This window comes from Staurois parvus, unplaced genomic scaffold, assembly GCF_062004578.1.
Source record: "Staurois parvus isolate SC_StPar_1 unplaced genomic scaffold, SC_StPar_1.0 ptg000172l, whole genome shotgun sequence".
In the NCBI taxonomy this organism is placed as follows: Eukaryota; Metazoa; Chordata; class Amphibia; order Anura; family Ranidae; genus Staurois; species Staurois parvus.
The window spans coordinates 4,246,510-4,267,121 of NW_028317968.1; the positions used below are offsets into that span (position 1 = coordinate 4,246,510).

The 20,612-nt window shown below is 42.2% G+C and overlaps 1 protein-coding gene across 1 annotated transcript in view; it reads left to right on the plus strand.

Moving 5' to 3' along the window:
- The window catches only part of MMP28 (matrix metallopeptidase 28), a 99,720-nt gene that overhangs the window by 24,518 nt on the left and 54,590 nt on the right, over window positions 1-20,612 (plus strand). Inside the window, exon 2 of the mRNA XM_089676597.1 lies at window positions 10,661-10,737. Within this exon, the coding sequence (XP_089532723.1) occupies window positions 10,661-10,737 (77 nt within the window). The remainder of the gene's footprint in view (window positions 1-10,660; window positions 10,738-20,612) is intronic.

A 20,612-nucleotide genomic window follows, 5' to 3' on the forward strand; every position in this document is an offset into this window, starting at 1 on the left:
CTACAGTTGCAAAATGGGAAGGCACCTATTCCTTTGAGTGCGCAAAACCTCCGACCATAAAAATCACAATAAAAATAAAGTAATACAAATAATATCATCAATAAAACCATCAATATAGTGGGAAAATAAAAGCATATTCAGTATAAATCAAACAATGATATAATAGAAATGAAAGTCCGCTCCCAAAGGGATATACAGGGCTGCACTAGGGGGCCAATATAAACAATCTTGTGTGAAAATGAAAAGCCACTCCTAAAATAATATTTCAAAGCTCCACTAGGGGGCCAGTGTTGAATCTTGTGTCAAAATGAAATGCCACAGCTCCACGTGTTTCAGTCCCAACCGGGGACGGAAATAGCATGTTTGATGTGGGGGTGCAGTAAAAAATGTAAGGGAGCAGAGGATGCAAGGTCAGCGGGACAGTGTATAGGAGTCAGTAGGGCAGCGTATGGGGGTCTGCTGGACAAAGGACAGGGGGTCAGTAAGGAAGTGTACAGGGGTCAGCAGGATGGAGAACAGGGTGTTAGCAGAACGGAGGACAGGGGGTCAGTAGGGCAGTGTACAGGGGTCAGCAGGGCAGTGGACAGGGGGTTACCAAGACAGTTTACAGGGGGTCAGCAGGATGGAGGACAGGGTGTTAGCAGAACGGGGGTCAGTAGGGAATTGTACAGGGGTCAGGGGGTCAGCAGGGCAGTGAACAGGGGGTTACCAAGGCAGTTTACAGGGGTCAGCAGGATGGAGAACAGGGTGTTAGTAGAATGGAGGACAGGGGGTCAGTAGGGCAGTGTACAGGGGTCAGCAGGACAGAGGTCAGGGGATCAGCGGGGCAGTGGACAGGGGGTCACCAAGGCAGTTTACAGGGGACAGCAGATGGAGAACAGGGTGTTAGTAGAATGGAGGACAGGGGGTCAGTAGGGCAGTGTACAGGGGTCAGCAGGATGGAGGACCAGGGGGTCAAACTGAACCCAAGCACAAATGATTGGTCTCAGTACAATGTCCCACCTGTGTGTTCCACCGCCCCCCCCCCCCTCCAAAAACAAAATTACAGTCAGGGCAAATGCTATAGAGCTGGAGGTGTGGTGTACAGGGCTGGGCTGTACTCTCCTCCACCTGTTAGAACAGCAATTCTCCATGTAGCAGATGACACAGGATTGCGCTTCATCAGGCTGTACACAAAGGTTTGATTACCCACCCCCTATGTCCCCCAAGGGCTGCCCATCTCCCAGCAGCAGGAAATGTGGATAGGGGGCACATAATCAAACCTGTGTGTACAGCCCAATGAACAGCGATCCTGAGTTACCTGCTGCATGGATGATCGCTGTTCTGATAGGAGGAGGAGAGCACAGACTGCACTTCCTCTCCACTCTATCGCAGTGACTTCTCTTGGACTTTCCGATTTAGTTCCCTAGCTCCAGGCTAGCTCCCTAGCTCCCAAGATTTTAGTGTTAATTTGGCTTATTGTTTTTCAGTCAAGGAAATCATTGGCCATTTTGGTGATTTATAACATTTTCTAGGAAAAGAGTGTAGACATATTTATGTAATAAGTTTTTGCTTGTTGCCACCTAGAACTCTAGTGAATGAGATTCTGAATGCTAGCTAAACCTCACAATATAGAAAGTGAAAGGATTTCAGCCTTGGAGGTGAACTCCAGAATAAGCAAATATTTGTCTAAATGCAAGAGGCATGTGTATTCTTGCTTGAATCGTGGTGTGCCTTTTGTGTATTTCTTCATATCTTTGTAGGAGCTTCCTGTAATAAAGATCGGTCACATCTGCTCCCTCTCCTTGTGCAGGGTGACTGGTCTTGTATCCACCTGTGGGCAGACAAAAAAAGAAGGAAGGTGCTACTACTCGATTAAGAATCCATATCAGTGACTAGGCAGGTGCATGATCCACAATTGCTCATTTGTTGACCATCTCAGTGAAGAAACTGATCTGCACTACCGCCACTGCGCTAAAATCTCCCTTTATTACATCGACCACAAAAAATTGCATCAAGAATACAGTAGGTTTATTATTTATTACAGGTACTTGTATAGAGCTGTCAATTTATGCAGCACTGTACGTGTGTATATATGTATACTTAGGTCCCTAACCCTCAAGGGGTGTACAGTCTAAGGTCCCTAACTCACATTCATACATACACATACTAGGGCCAATTTAGTCAGGATCCAATTAATCTACCAGCATGTCTTAGGAGTGTGGGAGAAAACAGGAGTACTTGGAGGAAACGCACTCAGGCACAGGGAGAACATGCAAACTCCAGGCAGGTGATGCTGTCATTGGGATTTGGACCAATGACCCTAGTACTACCAGGCAGAAGTGCTAAACATTTAGCCACTGTGCTGCCTTTAGGTTGATGCGTGACGGCTACACAGCCTCAGTCATAACCCAAGTTGATGTAATTTTTTATGGTCTATGTACTAAAGGAAGATTTTAGCACAGTGGCGGTAGTGCGGATCAATTTCTTCACTCTTGTATCGACCCTCTTCTGCAGTTTTCCCATATCAAGAGTAGAGAAACATTGTGATTCAGAAGTTTTGGCTTCACCATTTGGTAGCAACAGAAGGCAATATCCACATGTGACAACCACACAGGTCTGACATGCGATCCTGCTGAGGAAACTGTTTCTTTGTTTAATTTCTTGTCAAACAAAAGCTAACAAAATACACTAGTCTGACTCTTGGCTGCCTATTCACTTTGCAGGAAAATCCTCATTTCCCTGTCTCTGCCAGTATCCTGGAAAATGGCAGAAGTCTTGTAGCAATTTCACTTGAAGTTGGCACTAGACATAATGAAACCACTGGGACAAGTGTGAAATTCCTGTTCCTATTGTCTAGATCTGTTAAGTGAATAGGTTATCTTGGCCAATCTTAGCTAAGTGATACATGTAAACAAAGTGAGACATACTATACACACAGAAACTATGTACAGTACAGTATATTTATTTATTACAGGTACTTATATAGCACTTTACACATATATATTGTGCATGTTTGTTTAATACAGTGTGTGTATATATATGTGTGTGTGTATATATATGTATGTGTGTGTGTGTGTGTGTGTGTATATGTATATATGTATATATATATATATATATATATATATGTGTGTGTATATATATATATATATATATTGTGTGTGTATATGTGTGTGTGTGTGTATATATATATATATATATATATATATATATATTGTGTGTGTGTGTGTGTGTGTGTGTATTTATATATATATATATATATACACCTCCTAGATTGTAAGCTCGAAAGAGCAGGACCCTCAATCCCCTCATGTTTTGCATTGTATTGGTATTGTTCTGTCACATGTTCTGTCCCCCTTTGTAATGTACAGCGCTGAGCGAACTATTGGCGCTATATAAATACTGTATAATATATATATATATATATATATGTGTATGTGTATATATATATATATATGTGTGTATGAGATATTCAAAACAAACTCCTCCACCCATCCATGTCTCTGTGCTTTATTTTGCTGAGAAATCATCATTTTGAAAAACGCCTCCTGGCACTTCTGGCAGTGGCCATCTTGAGGAAGGGCAGATGATTCATGTAGCAGTTACTCCCTAGAATTCATCTGTCCTTAGCTCAGGCATTGGCTGAGCGGAGAACCCTTCCTTCCTGAGGACTCTTGGGACATATGACATAATTTTCCTAGGCATGGAAACCAGGAAGTAAATATAGGAATGCAAAAAAAAAAAAGTTAAAACAAGTAAATCTGATATATTTTCCTATCTATTTACTAATGCTAGCAGCATAAGGATTAGACATCCCCCATGTTGATTGAGAGAGTGAAGTTTCACTTTAAAGTGGTTGTAAACCCTTACATATACCCAGTGAAGTGACTGGCCTCGGGTGATACACATAGATGAAACAAATCCTCCTACATAAGTTGTACCTCATTTCCTAAAGCAGTCTGTCCCCTACATCCTTTCAAAGTGCACAATTTACATAGGATCTCTCAGCTATGAAAAGTTGGGGGTGGGTAGCTGAAGTTACATCAGTGAGGAGAGCTCTGAGAGCTGATTGGAGAGAAAGGAACACACCCCCCTTCACAAAGCACACAGAAACAGAGCTGCGGCTGTCAAGCAGATGGAGGTCCCTCCCCTGTCACCTTAACTACTTGGTGTCAGGAAAACTTGCCAGAAGTTACTCATGCAGATAGCAGAGGAATTAGGCAGCAAACAGAAATGACACTTAGTGATCTGAATTGAGACAAGTACACACTATAGAGGGATATGTTTTGTTCATATTTCATGTCTGAGGTTTACAACCACTTTAAGGTTTAGAAGATCCACAATAAAACTAAATTCTGAGGTTTAGTATATAACACAGATTAATACATTGGTTTAATACCCATGTAATGTTTTATGTGGATCCACAATCTCAATACGTTACTACCAGTGTTAATTTTGATGTCAAATTTCGATTTCAGTTTTAGTCATAGCCTTGTGACTAGAATACCATTTTAGTTTTAGTCATCTGAATTGTTTTAGTCGTATTTTAGTTGACTAAAATAGTGTTAATTTAGTCAAAGAAAATCTTTTTGTTGATGAAATTACCACTGCTTACAATGGGGTTACAATGTGAATGAATGTAGACTTAGCTCTGCATTTATTTTTGTTAGATAAAGGGTTAATCATGTGTGCTTTAGCTTTACAGGTGGGATTTAATTGTCTTGGGGCCATTTTGCAAAATAATTTGGATATATTGTAAGCATTTGTCTGAATTAAATTGGATCATTTCTCATCTGAAAACTATTTCTATCAATGATGTGTATTAATTATTGTGGGGTTTTGTATGGCTTCAGGGAGGATCAGTTACAGACCCAAACTGTTTGCCAATATGTATTATGCTAAGATGATGCATTGACGATGTGACATACAATCATATTTTTTGCCAAACCTTCATGGGATTAAGCAGTGTATGTCAAAGTACACAAAGGCAAAGAGTAAAGAATATTCCATAGCTGATCATCTCCAATACTTGCAAGCAGTAGCAGATTATAATTAGGGTTGTTTGGGGGCAGCTCTTGACCCAGCCCATGTCCACCTGCCCAGTGTACTCCATACACTGCTATTTTACTGTGATCATTAGCACTGCCTAATTGCCCATTCCCCATATTGGGCATTACAGAAACTGCTATTTTCAGTGGATGAGTGAGTTACTCCCTGTGCTGTTCTGTCCAGAGTTCCTTTTAGGGTATAATGTAACTCCGTAATGGATATGTGCACCACAAGTGCAAATGTTATTCTGCAGTATGTGTCTTTAGACTTTATAAGCTTCTTCTACAATGTACTTATAGTTCCAAGGTGAAGGAAAAACAATTGAGTATCAGAAGGTTAAAAAACTTCCTCTTTTTTTACTATGCGTATTATGTGAAAATCACACGGATTTAGCCATGTCTACTGAGCCATACCCACTTTTTGTGTCATCACTCTAAATGCATCACTATACTACCCTCTTCGCTTAACCACTTGGCAACCGCGCTATAGCCAAATGACGGCTACAGTGCGGTTGTCCAGTCCTGGGAGAGCGTCATATGACGTCTTCCCAGAATGTGCCCTCCCGCACACCCCTGGGGGTGCGCACCCAGTGATCTCAGTGATCGCTGTGTCCTACGGACACAGCTGATTACATGACATGGTAAAAGGCCAATCACAGCGGCCTTTTACCACGTGATCAGCTGTGTCTAATGACACAGCAGATCACCAGTAAATGCAGTTTCTGGTTATCGGCTGCACTTTCCTCACGCTGTCACAGCGTGAGGAAAGTACTGCCGATAACCGGGAATTGTCAGAGGACGGATCGGCACCGATCATCAGGGAACTGATGATCAGTGCCACTCATCAGTGCCGCCAACCAGTGCCCATCATTGATGCCTATCAGTGCAGCCTCATCAATGCACATCAGTGAAGTAGAAAAATTACCTGTTTGCTAAATTTTATAATAGAAACAAAGAGTCTTTTTTTTTAAATTTTTGCTTTTTTTTTTTTTTATAGCACAAAAAATAAAACCCCCAGAGTCGATTAAATACCACCAAAAGAAAGCTCTATTTGTGTGAAAAAAAGATACAAATTTCATATGGATACAGTGTTGCATGACCGCACAATTGTCATTCAAAGTGTGACAGTGCTGGAAGCTGAAAATTGGCCTGGGCAGGAAGGGGGTATAAGTGCCCAGTAGGCAAGTGGTTAATTAAGGGCTAGATTTTACAATCCTTGGGCCAATGGAATGGAAATGCTGTTTATGTCTCTTGCACTTGTCTGGCCACTGTACGTGTGGAAGTGCAGACATGATCCTAAAACCCTCAGGTGTGTCTGTTGTGCAGAACTTTCTCTCTCAGCTCAGGAAGAGATGGATGTACTTGGTGTCTTCAGTTTGGGTGGTCTTTTCCCAGCACTGCTAATTCTCAAAATAAGAAAAGCTGTATTGTGCATGTAAACCGGTTAGAACTAGCTAGTTAGGTTCTGCCTCAGATGGGAGGGCTGGGGTTAACTTAGTTCTTGGGTTTTTCATTTGGCAGGATCTTTTGGGTCCAAACCACTGCTTCTGTGAATATAAAAAGAGACAGTGATCTGGAGCCAGAGAGGCCCTGGTGAATGAAGGAGGTTCCCCTGAAGGAGTTCGGAGCCCTGCGACTGATCCATCAGCCGTGTTCCGTGGAGAGTATGGCCACCTAAGCACCTGAAAGATGTGAGAGCCATCCGACCTGGGGTTTGCCCCAAAGATACAAGCCACTGGAGAATGCCACTTATTGACCTTTATTCACAAGGACTCTACCTTTGCAGTTACCCCGGGACAGCATACAGCCTGATTAGGAGTAGGGATTTAGGGAAAATTACGATTTTATTGAATTTCTGTTGGACTGTCCTGTCTGCTTTTGGGCTCTTTTTGTACGGTGCATGATTTTATACAATAAAATGTTTAAATGTTAACTTTTGCCTGATCTGAAGTCCTTGAAAGGAGTGTATTGCAAGTAACCAGCATGGTTTCACACAAAGTGTACAGCTTGAGTCAATAGCACATGGGGTATGAATAGTCAGCATGTTAAGAATCATCCTTGTGCAAGTTATACATGTGGTTGCCATGGGCAACAAAGGTACAGTCAGCAAGCAGCCTGTCGATTAGCATGTACCTGTTACACCTGGTGGAATTGCCTCTAGCAGGGAAGGAAATGTTGTTGGCACTTCCTACACTGCATTCCATTTCCCTTAGTAAACTGAGTGGAACTGCATTGCAGAGGTCTCCATTCTGTACAGGGGTATTGAGGTTCGAAGAGTTAAAGTTAAAGCGGAGCTCCACCCAAAAGGGCAAGTTCCGCTTTAAGCCTTTGTCCCCCGCTCCCCATTAATTAGTGGCACCTTTGGGGGGGTACCCGAATTTGACAGGTACCTGCTCCCACTTCCGCTGCGATCACCTAGGCGATCAGAAGCGGAAGTTGTCCTCCCCCTCCCCTTAGTCTTTTGGGACATGTGATAGGTCCCAGGAGACTACGGGACCATTCACAAGCGCAGTGCTTCTCGCACATGCGCAGTTGGCACCCGGCTGTGAAGCCGCAAGCTGTTACAGCCAAGTGCCCACACTGAAGATTCCAGCGCCAGGGAGAGAAGATGGCCGGTGAAACCTGCAGTGGTGAAGACACCACTGGACCGAGGGACAGGTAAGTGGTTGTATTTTAAAAGTCAGCAGCTACAGCTTTTGTAGCTGCTGACTTATATTTTTTTTTTAGGTGGAACTCCGCTTTAAGTGCATGATTTAGCCAACACTATGTGTATGGTGGGGTTCCATGCTTCTGCCGGGATCGATAGTGGGAAAATGCTGGGCAGGTGGCTGTGGCCAGTGTTTGGCATGGCCTGCCTAATTGCAAGCTACAATGGAAAGATGTACATTTACACGGGGACCCAAGAGTTAACTGGAGAACAGTTGTTATGCCAAAGTACATGGTGTACGTTCATTTCCAAGAGTAGAGGTCTGCCTTAAGGTTGAGTATTTTTCCACAGCAGCCACAGCCTTGTCCCAGTGTGTTGATGAAATGGCACAAAAGTAAAGGTACCCTATGTGTAGGAGATTCAACCTTAGGTGCCTAGTGTAGCCCAGAAGAACCCATCTCAGGGGTAGTCCTCTTATATGATCCAGACTTGGCTCCCCTCAAGTTAATTGGAGGAAGGCCTGCCATCACTCGCCTACTACACCCCTACATATGCAGGATCCCAATATGTACTAAATGCTGAGTATAATTCTCAGTGCCTGTTACTATTCCTGCAAGGGCACAATGGTAATTTTGGTCACTGTTGGTAACTGCATATTCAGTATGTGTATAGAGGTGCACCATTTTATTCCCAGCACAAAGGCAAATTTCACAGTGCCATTTTAGATTTATTCCTTATGATGAAAATGGGTCTTTACATCTTTTATATATTGAATAATTTTTTATCTGCAAGAATGTTTGTTTGTTTTTCAACTTCAGAGAAGTGGCAACTGTGTTCTGCAAGATTCCTTTTCAGTTGTCTCCTGCAGAGCCTGGTTTTAGACTTAAACCAGGGAATTAACTAAGCGTCCCATGCATCACAGTTTGACACTTCTGGATGAGTAAGTCTGATGCCTGCTCCCAGTTTCTGAGCACCAGGCAGGGAGATTTTCAAGTCTCAACTTTGTATGGTGATTCAAGTCTCTTCATAAGCAGATAGACCTGTTTCATTTATTATGTTTAGAAGAGTGGTGCAAGCACATTGCTTTTTTCTTTAATTCCCCCCATAGTGAAAACTCTCTTTAGATTTGGATTGAGTGGGGAAGGATTAAAACCCCTGCCAGTTTATTTGCTGTTTCTTGCATATTTTGTACTTTAGGTCTAAGTCGATCAGAAATTCATCAGTGGCAGATGTAGTTAAGCAATTACTTTTTCTCTGTGGGTATATGGTTATTGTAAAGATCCTTCAGCTGAAGTGGAAGGTTTGGTTTGATAGTTTTGGTGTGCAGTACAAAGACACACAGTAAACCTATGGCTAGCATAGACGATTGGCAAAAACTAGGATGTAAAGCCCATTGTGCATGATTAGAAAATCGTACAAAAAATACCACTCTCAAAGCGATTATGCGACAATCTGATCGTTGGTGCACAGCTTTTGTCCAAAATTATTCAAAGGGACAAGCATGAAAATGTTTCTCGTATGATACCAGATCGTGTGATTTTCGTTTAATCAGTACAGTATTCATCCAAAAATACAATACAAATACATTACATCACTTTTGAATTTTTAATATGTCATAATAGAAATTTTGTAACTTTAGTAACCTCTTCACTTTCTATATGAGACTAGCATAAAAACAAACAATGGATGATCATTCGTCCGATACTCTCATCGTGTTTGGGGCTTTAGTGTGGGAACAGCTTACAAACTCTGACCAGTTTCTCAACAAGTTACCAGCAGAGCTAGTATGAACCTAAGTGATGTGAGTTGAAGAAAGGCCAACTGCAGTATATTCCTGCAACTGGCCTGTGTATTTTTACATTTGTAATGCAAGACAAGTTATGTAATATCTTTAGACAGACCTCATTTAGAATATGGTGTTTCAGTTCTGGAGACCTCCTCATCAAAAAGATATTGATGAGATAGAACAAGTCCAGAGACCAGCAACAAAAATGGTCAAAGGTCTGGGGATAAAACATATCAGGAAAGACTTCGGGAATTTATTATGTACAGTTCGGAGGAAAGAAGAGAAAGGTGAGACATGATTGAAACCTTTAAGTACATTAAAGGTGTGAATAAGGTTCAGGAGAGTCCAGGTTGGAATAGACTTCCAGCAGAGGTAGTGAGTCAGTCGAGAGTAAGGCTCCATGTACAGGGAACACTTCTGAACGATGGAAACTGACTGCTGGAAAATGTAGGTTAAAAAACATCAGTTTAGCCGCATTTGCATAACTCGTTTATGAGCGTTTGTGTTTAGAAACTTTTTTTAAAGATAACCTCAGGAGACCTTCCAAAATGCCTAGAATGCACTGAAAAACAGTAAAAAATAACTATTTCAGACAGTGTGGGAGGAATAGAGAGCACAGAAGCAGAGAGAGCAGTATTTGTTGAAATTAGCTGTCTTTTTTTTTTTTTGTGGTGTTTGGATGTGTTCCAGCTCATTTCTGTGCAGAAATTATTGCAGCAGTGTCTAACATATTATCTTTCATGCGTAACCTCAAAGAACGGTGTACCAGGTCCATTTGAGTACTGGGAAAATGCTTTGCATGCAGTTTTCATTATGAAAAAAGGCTCTGGACAGCATCTGGAAATGAAAGAGTTAAAAAAAATTTCCAAATGCTTAAAAACACAGTTAGCCGCGTTTACAAGCGTTTGGCATTTGAAACTCCTGAACACAAGTTTGGTGCATTAAAAAAAACGACTGTGAACTCAACTAACTGTAAATGACTGTAAACAACATAGTGTACATGGACACATAGGAAAACATTAGGGAGAGTTCAGGGGCTGCTGAAAAAAATGCAGAAAAGCTCCTAAATGTGAGTTTATCAGCTGCAGTGTACATGGAGCCTAAGTGGATGCACACATGCTTGAAAGATCAATACTCAAGCAAAAAAAAAAAAAAAAGTTTTCTGTATTAAAATATATGTATATTTTTTTTACTTTCTAGACTTATCTTATGAAATATGGCTATCTTAAAGAAGAACAAAGAGAATATAATGCAGCAAAGTTTGGAGTGGCAGTAAGGTAATGAAAGATTTGATCGTATGCATAGATCCTTCATATTGATCTCATTTAAAGGCTAAATCAAGTTATATGGAAATCAGGTCTCTGTCCTTCATCTGGTTACCGCTGACTTTAGACTACATTCACATAGCAGTTTAGTAGCAGCCAGGGATGGCCACCGTCAAATATCAGATTCTTGCCAAAACACTGCCTGCACACACTATGTACAACCAGTAGTAGCTGTCAGATTTGTATCCTGTACAAATCAATGGCAGGCACCCCTGCTCATCTGAGCCATTACATGCAAATAGAGCCTTTAACTGACCCTGGACACAGACAGTGCACCTCTAGGGTTGACATTTCTGCAGAGTTTTGGCCGCACACAAACTGATCACAAAGAATTGGCTATTTTGTGTGTTTCCAGAGGCAGCGTATAGCCACCTCCTGAATGCAGAAAACTGCTGCTAAACTGCCATTTGAATGTAGCCGTAAAGAGTTTAATTATTAGAAGGCTTACAGCTTTTATCTCTTACCACCTAAAATTCTGTTTCCTCATCTGTTCTCCAGCTGGACGTTTCTTAGTCAATGACAGCTTTGAGTATATACATCAGGTTAAAAGTCACTTGAACATACAATAAACAACTACATTCAATATTTTGCAACATAGAAAAGCAGTATGACTTTAAAATCTTATATACAGATTCTGTTTTCCTTAAAGGATAAGTTCACCTTTTCTTGTGGGTGGCCCTCAAGGCCATGTTCTTTTCAAATAGTGACAGCGGGTGTGGGGAGAAGATCCCCAGCCCACTGTCACAAGGAGGGGGGAAGAATCAGGGAGTGGCTGCAAGTGCAGGAACATGTTACATGTTCCACCCCTTTTAAAGGATAAGTTCACCTTTTAGACAAAAATTTTGTTTGCAGGTAAAAAATGTGCATTTATTATTTTTTGTCTACAGGAGCCTGGACAGCATTGCACCAGCGATCAGCAAACCACTGGTGCCATGCAGGTCTTCTGCAGACCTGTCAGAATATCTGCTTGCTGTGTGGGATGTACAAGCAAGCAGATATTCTAACAGGACGCTTCAATGAACTAATGTGGCGCTGTACAGCGCCGTGGTAGTTCATTGAAAACTACAAGTTAACATCTGCTAAGGCTGTCGGGACTCGTAGTTCGTTCATTCATTCACGGTAGTCCGTGAATGAATGATGCAGCCGTGTGGGCAGAGCCCTGCACGGCTGCACTGTTTTAAAATTTGACAGACAGTACGGGGAGAAGTCTCCCCTTACTATCTGTCAGAGGGAGGGGGGGGGGCAGCGGGTGGCGGCTATGGGTATGTTACATGTTCCACCCTAAAAAGAGGTGGAACATGCAACATGTTCCCAAAGGTGAATTTATTCTTTAAATTCTAGGTACCAATAAAATTCAGAAACACTTATAAATATAATTGTGTGCATCAAAATTATATAATGCATATACAGTATGTATGTTCCTTAATCTTTTATACATTTATTCATACATGTTATTTGATATGCCTACAGTGCCTTGAAAAACTATTCATACCCCTTGAAATTGTCCACATTTTGTTATGTTATAACCAAAAACGTAAATGTATGTTGTTGGGATTTTATGTGATAGACCAACACAAAGTGGCACATAAAATTGTGAAGTGGAAGGAAAATGATGATAAATGGTTTTCAAAATTTTTCACAAATAAATATCTGAAAAGTGTGGCATGCATTTGTATTCAGCCCCCCCCGAGTCAGTACCACCTTTCACTGCAATTACAGCTGCAAGTCTTTTTGGGGATGTCTCTACCAGCTTTGCACATCTAAACAGTGACATTTTTGCCCATTCTTCTTTGCAAAATAGCTCAAGCTCTGTCAGATTGGATGGAGAGAGTCTGTGAACAGCAATTTTCAAGTCTTGCCACAGATTCTCAATTGGATGTAGGTCTGGACTTTCACTGGGCCATTCTAACACATGAATATGCTTTGATCTAAACCATTTCATTGTAGATCTGGCTGTATGTTTAGGGTCATTGTCCTGCTGGAAGGTGAACCCCCGCCCCAATCTCAAGTCTTTTGCAGACTCTAACAGGTTTTCTTCTAAGATTGCCCTGTATTTGGCTCCATCCATTTTCCCATCAACTCTTGCCAACTTCCCTGTCCCTGCTGAAAAAAAGCATCCCCACAACAAGATGCTGCCACCACCATGTTTCACGGTGGGGATGGTGTGTTCAGGGTGATGTGCAGTGTTAGCTTTCCGCCACACATAACATTTGCTTTTAGGCCAAAAAGTTAAACTTTGGTCTCATCTGACCAGAGCACCTTCTTCCACATGTTTGCTGTGTCCCACACATGGCTTCTCGCAATCTGCAAACAGGACTTCTTATCGCTTTCTTTCAACAATGGCTTTCGTTTTGCCGCTCTTCCATAAAGGCCAGATTTGTGGAGTGCACGACTAATAGTTGTCCTGTGGACAGATTCTCCCACCTGAGCTGTGGATCTCTGCAGCTCTTCCAGAGTTACCATGGGCCTCTTGGCTGGTTCTCTATTTAAAGCTCTCCTTGTCAGCTTAGGTGGTCGGCCATGTCTTGGTAGGCTTGAAGTTGTGCCATACTCTTTCCATTTTGAGATGATGGATTGAACAGTGCTCCGTGAGATGTTCAGTGCTTGAGATTTTTTTTATAACCTAAACCTGCTTTAAACTTCTCCAAAACTGTATCCCTGACCTGTCTGGTGTGTTCCTTGGCGTTCATGATGCTGTTTGTTCACTAATGTTCTTTAACACACCTCTGAGGGCTCCACAGAACAGTTGCATTTATACTGAGATTAAATTACACACAGGTAGACTCTATTTACTAATTAGGTGACTTCTGAAGGCAATTGGTTCCACTAGATTTTAGTTAGAGGTATCAGAGTAAAGGGGGCTGAACACAAATGCACGCCACACTTTTCAGATATGTATTTTTGTAAAACATTTTGAAAACCATTTATCATTTTCCTTCCACTTCACAACTTTATGTGCCACTTTGTGTTGGTCTATCGCATAAAATCCCAATAAAATACATTTACGTTTTTGGTTGTAACATGACAAAATGTGGAAAATTTCAAGGGGTATGAATACTTTTTCAAGGCACTGTACATAAAACTACATGTAACTCATGTTTTAGTGTCCTTTTTTTATTTATATTGATCTGATTTTACTTTCCTTTTTTTTAAGTTAATTTTTAATCTGTGAAAGTGATTGCATTCCTTTTGCCAAACCTGCTGAACGAATAGATATTAGCTAGTACATATCTGCTCAGATGAGCCTTATGTCCTGTATTAGAAGCTTCAGCTTTGCCTAATACCTTCAATGTTCCCCTGCATATATAACAAATCTGTTAACTTTGTTATTTTATTATCCTACCTGCTTTTGTTCTAGAGATAGTATCATCAGCCTGCTATTTAATGTTTGAAATGTTATAGATTAAAGCCCTGTGCGAAGTTCTGCAAATAAGATGAGGTCACAGAGGGGTAGTATATCAGTCAGGGTAGAAAATCAACCACGTTTGTTACATTCCCTGATGATACACTGTACAGGCCTGGTGCAGACCAGGAGATAGTAAAGAGAGTTCTGCAAGAAGTTGGTAGTAAAGTCATAAGCAGAAGCCATCTTTAGTGAGGGCAGTGCTTATTTAAGGCAGATTGTGAAAGACTCTGAAGAAGATCTGGAGGTGAGTGTGTCAAGGTCCTACCTTTTCCCAGAGGTTATGCAGCTCCATGTGCTGGCATCCATCTTGGATTTCTGGAGAGCATGGTGGGAGTCTTTTATGCCTTCAGGTCTATGCGGTCCATCCCTTAGAGGGGTGTGGTTGATCACATAAAAGCCTGTTGTCCGCACATGCCCTTTGCATTCGTGTCTTGTGTGTTAGTGTGACTATAGCTCTGTTTATACTCTCGTGGCTCTCCTGGAATCTGACTCGGCTTTTGACTGACCATTCTCTGCATTTTCTATTGATCTGACCTTCCGTTGCTGAACCCGGCCTGTGACCTGTTATTCTTGTCTACCGTTCTGTACCGTTTGTCCCGTTGTTATCGACCCGGCCTGCCAGACTACTCTTTGTCTATCTGGTCCCTACCAGCTACACGCCATTGGCGGCGGCCATTACCGCAGCTGGGGTGTCTCGGGGGCCGCGACCTGGTTCCTTGCTGCGTCAAGTCCATCCCCATCAGGGGCCCTGGTGAAGGGCAGCCTGGGACTTAGACTCCACGCCCTGAGGGACTCCGGTCTGTGGGCGGTGGTTGTCGTCAGTCAGTGCGTGACCCTGCCCTGACAGAGTGTTAAAGAAGGTGAAAAAGGTGCTAGAGAGCAGAAGATATTGGGAGGAGCAAAGAACACTTTGTTTGGTATTTTGAGACAAAGTTGGTGATAAAGATGGGGCAGAGTTTTGAAGGTGATTTTTAGTATTTTGAATTTTATTATTTGGATGATTGGAAGCCAATGGAGTAATTGGTAGAGAGGGGTAGCAGACACTGAAGGTTGGTAAGGTGGATAGGTCTGGCAACACTATTGGAATATAATGGACTGAAGGAGGGATAGCCTATGTAAAAATACGCCAATGAGGAGGAAGTTGCAAAAGTGAGCTGAGAGATAACCAGGGAGTGAATTAGTAGTCTTGTGATGGTGTTGGTTAAAAAAGGGAGTATTTTGGAGATTACAGAAGTTGAGGCAGCAATAGATGGACAGTGATTGGATAGATTGTTTGTTTGAGAAAGTGTTGTGACATACATACTGCTTTGTCCATTGTGAGGAGACTGATGGGGTGAACTGGGAGGTGAAAAGATAGATCTGGGTGTTGTCAGCATAGAAATGGTGTTGGAAGCCATGGAAGGCTATCAGCTGACCCAGGAAGGAAATGTAGATTGAAAATAGAAGAGGTCAGGGGATGGAACTTTGGGAGACTCTGTCGGAAAGAGGAGAAGGTAGAGTTGTGACACTGAAGGTGTGGTGAGATAGGTGAGAGGAGAACACACAAAGTCATGGAGGTCAAGGTGTTTGAAGGTAAATTGGAGCAAGGAGTCTTAAGTTAAGACTAGTGGGGTCTAGCAAGGACTTTTAAATTATGGGGTGATCAGTGCATATGTTTTTAGGGTTTGGTAGGATGCCAGTAGAGAGGGAGAGATTGAAAATGTGATTTAGAGAGTGCAGGATAGAGCAAGGGGGTGACTGTAGTAGTTGCAAGTGAACAGGGTCTGGGAGGCAGGTGGGCATTAGAAAAAAAGTTTATCAACCGTTTCTATGGTAGCAGAGGTAAGAGGGTAGTATTGATTGTGCAGGTGGACATGGTGTGTTCAGTGGGGGTGATATCTATACAGTGGAGATCTTACTAAGAACTGCATCAATCTTATTTTTGAAGTGATTGGCAATCTCTTGGGCAGTGAGTGAGTTAGTGGGTGGAGGCAGTGGAGGATGAAGTGAAGAGTTAAAGAATGAAAAGAGTTGACAGGGATTGCATGAGAAGTATTAATGAGAGGGCAGAATTATACTGGGTGAAGTCTGACTGGGACTTTTATGCCACATACTTTCAAGAGTGTGTCTGTGTTTTTTGAGACTTCTGGTGTAATCTGTTTGCCAAGGTTGTAGTAGTCAGGGCCTGATTCTATGTGTATCTATTCCTGTGTCCTATCCGGAGTTTTGACTTCAGTATTCTGGCTTCTTTCCCTCTTGAATTATTAAGTGTTCTTGCATGGCAAGACCACTTACTGTTATCTCACATATATTTTCTTATTATAGCCAAATTTACCACCCTAACTCCTCCCACAGTTTTTACACTACATAGACAGTAATATACCGAAACATACGGATTGTTCCCAATTGGTGTGCTATTACTTTGTGGAACATTTTGCCGAATGGTTCACGAAATATCGGTGTTTTTGCGGTGAAATTGGTCCCATAGGAATGAATGGCGGAATGTTCAAAACTAGAGTGGGAGCTGACAAAAGCTAGAGTCTGAATCTTTTGGGGGTGGGGGGTGAACATAAAAAACTAAAATAATGTGGCTGCATAAGTCTGCACACCCTCTTATAACTGAGGAAGTAGCTGTGTTCAGAATTAAGCAATCACATTCAAAATCATGTTAAATGGGAGTCAGTACACACCTGCCATCATTTAAAGTGCCTCTGATTAACCCAAAATAAAGTTCAGCTGTTCTAGAAGGTCTTTCCTGACATTTTCTTAGTCGCATCCTACAGCAAAAGCCATGGTCCACAGACACCTTTTAACAATGAGATCCCTCTGATGTTTTGGAAGCTATCAGTCAGGAGAAGGGTGCAAAATAATCACATCCTACAGCAAAAGTCATGGTCTGCAGAGAGCTTCCAAAGCATCAGAGGGATCTCATTGTTAAAAGGTATCAGTCAGGAGAAGGGTGCAAAAGAATTTCCAAGGCATTAGATATACCATGGAACACAGTGAAGACAGTCATCATCAAGTGGAGAAAATATGGCGCAACAGTGACATTACCAAGAACTGGACGTCCCTCCAAAATTGATGAAACGACGAGAAGAAAACTGATCTGGGAGGCTACCAAGAGGCCTACAGCAACACTAAAGGAGCTGCGGGAGTATCTGGCAAGTACTGGCTCTGTAATACATGTGACGACAATCTCCCATATTCTTCATACAGTATGTCTGGGCTATGGGGTAGAGTGGCAAGATGGAAGCCTTTTCTTCCGAAGAAAAACATCCAAGCCCAGCTAAATTTTGCAAAAACACATCTGAAGTCTCCCAAAAGCATGTGGGAAAATGTGTTATGGTCTGATAAAACCAAGGTTGAACTTTTTGTCCACAATTCCAAAAGATATGTTTGGTGCAAAACAACACTGCACATCACCAAGAGAACATAATACCCACAGTGAAGCATGGTGGTGGCAGCATCATGCTTTGGGTTTTCTTCAGCTGGAACTGGGACCTTAGTCAAGGTAGAGGGAATTATGAACAGTTCCAAATCCAGTCAATATTGGTACAAAACCTTCAGGCTTCTGCTAGAAAGCTGAACACGAAGAGAAACTTCAGCGACCAAACCATACATTCAAATCAACAAAGAAATGGCTTCTTCACCAGAAGAAGATTAAAGTTTTGGAATTGCCCAGCCAGAGGCCAGACCTGAATCCGATCGAAAATCTGTGGGGTGCTCTGAAGAGGGCTGTGCACAGGAGATGTCCTTGCAATCTGACAGATTTGGAGTGTTTTTGCAAGGAAGATTGGGCAAATATTGCCAAATCAAGATGTGCCATGCTGATAGACTCATGCCCAAAAGTATTGAGTGCTGGAATAAAATCAAAAAGTGCTTCAACAAAGTATTCATTTAAAGGTTTGCACACTTATGCAACCGTATTATTTAAATTTTTTTATTTTTACTTTTCCCCCTAAAAGATTTCAGTTTGTTGTTCAATTGAATTGTACAATTTATAGGTTACATTAAAGGTGGAAAAGTTCTGAAATGATTTATCTTTGACTCATTTTTTTAAATCACAGAAACCTGACATTTTAACAGGGGTGTGTAGACTTGTTATATCCACTGTAACTGGGAGCAACAGCAACTCATAAATGACAGAGCCGGGTCAGCGCATGCTAAAGCTCACAGTGTGCAGAAGTCTCCAACTGTCTGCAGAGTCAATAGCTAAAGACCTCCAAACTTTGTGTGGCCTTCAGATTAGCACAACAACAGTGCATAGAGAGCTTCATGGAATGGGTTTCCATGGCCAAGTAGCTGCATCCAAGCCTTATATCGCCAAGTGCAATTGTAGGCCGTGTACCGAAGTGGGCTCCCCAGGATATAGTGAAGTCACGAACGAGGAAAGCAACCCCAACACCAGCTTTTGCCACAGCAGAATTTTACTTAGATATGGCAAATAAACACAAACACAAATGTTGGAAACATACAATAAATTTACATACACCCAACCCAAAGGGTGAGACCCTTGTGCTGCACAGCACGGTGCCTTCTGATGATGAAGGTAGAAAGAGTAGTAATTTACCTACTGGCGGGCACAACCTTACCTGTTATTACCCTAAAAGAGCAGGAATCAGTGTATGGGTGTATGGTATAGGCTAGCCTGTGGTGCAGAACAACAGCTTACAATCTTACACAAATCTACAGTATTCCCTCTCCCATAACTGGTCCTGTAGCACGTGCCTGAGTATTCCTTCAGAGCAAAACGCCAGTCTGGCTTGAGTTTGTAGGATTTTATCAGCTCTCCAATGTGAAATGTCACTTTAAGTTGTGGAGTCCTTCCAATGATCAGAAACAACACTTGTGGCCTGACACAAACAGAGACCCTAACTAACTAACTATAGGCCTGGACTCAGACTCAAGGCGCCAACACTGAAATGAGGTGCGTGCACGATCTTACCGACCCGGGTCTGCTTTGCATCCGCTGGTGATTCTGAATAGAACAAATGTCTCTCCAACAAGCATGCGGTCTCGCCGTATATGTTGTTTAGTTCCTCTGCTCTCATCAGCATTCCTGGCAGCAATCTCATCAGCTTCACTTAGCTGCAGCTCTGGTTATGGAGGGATGCTCTCACACCTGGATGTCATCAGATTCTCAGCTCACACGGCCCCCCTCATTCACCATTCTCCAGAACATGGCTGCTCTCTCTTCATCTTGTTCTCTCTCAACTCTGTGTGAAAACTCCACCTCTTCATGAATATAGAAATATCTATGCAGTCTGAGGCTGTGTTAGAAAAACAGTGACATCTTGTGGCTAAACTGCAAAATGTCAGTCAAAACATTTAATTTACTCCACACAAGCAGTATTCAAACAATGAGAGCTGTTTCCCCATCTCACACAATTCAAAGCATCGGATGCAGTGGTGTAAAGCATGCTGCCACTAGACTTTAGAGCATTGGAGACGTGTTCTCTGGAGTGCCAAATCATGCTTCTCTATCTGGCAATCCGATGGACATGTCTCGGTTTAGTGGTTACCAGGGGAACGGTACTTGCCTGACTGCATTGTTCTAAGTGTAAAGTTGGTTGGGGGGGATTATGGCGTGGGGTTGCTAAGGGGTTGGGCTTGGCCCCTTAGTTCCAGTGAAGGTAACGCTTAAGGCATCAGCACACCAAGACATTTTGGACAATTTCATGCTCCCAATTTTGTGGGAACAGTTTGGGGAAAGGCCTTTCCTGTTTCAACATGACTGCGCACGAAGCAAGGTCCATAAAGACATGGATGAGTGCGTTTTGGGGTGGAGGAACTTGACTGGCCTGACCTCAACCCAATAGAACACCTTTTGGGATGAATTAGAGCAGAGACTGCGACTCGGGCCTTCGTGTCCGACATCAGTGCCTGACCTCACAAATGCGCTTTTGGAGGAATGGTCGAACATTCCCATAGTCACACTCCTAAACCTTGTGGACAGCCTTCCCAGAAGAGTTGAAGCTGTTATATCTGCAAAGGGTGAGCCAACTCAATATTGAACCCTACGGACTAAGACTGGGGTGCCATTAAAGTTCATGTGCATGTAAAAGCAGGTGCCCCAATACTATTGGCAATATAGTGTATGTAAATGGAAATTGTGTTTCTCCTCTGTATACCCTTCAGACTCAGGCTTACTTGCTTGCTCAGGTACAGAATACTGTGTACAGAGCACTAAAGAGTAACTCCACTTTTCTGGTGCACTCTGTGTTTTAATGAAAAATGCTGCGTGGTCTGCATCTCTTTAAAAGTATTTAACTATTGGGGAGTATTAGGATGAATGGCACCCAAACATGCATCGCTCTTTGCCGCAATTTAGAATCATGGGTAAAATCTCGATTGTGTTTGCTATTCCTTATTGCTCAAATATGAATGGGGCCTTACAGGTTGAAGGGCTTAGTTTCCTTAGCCCCAGTGCTCGGATTGTCCA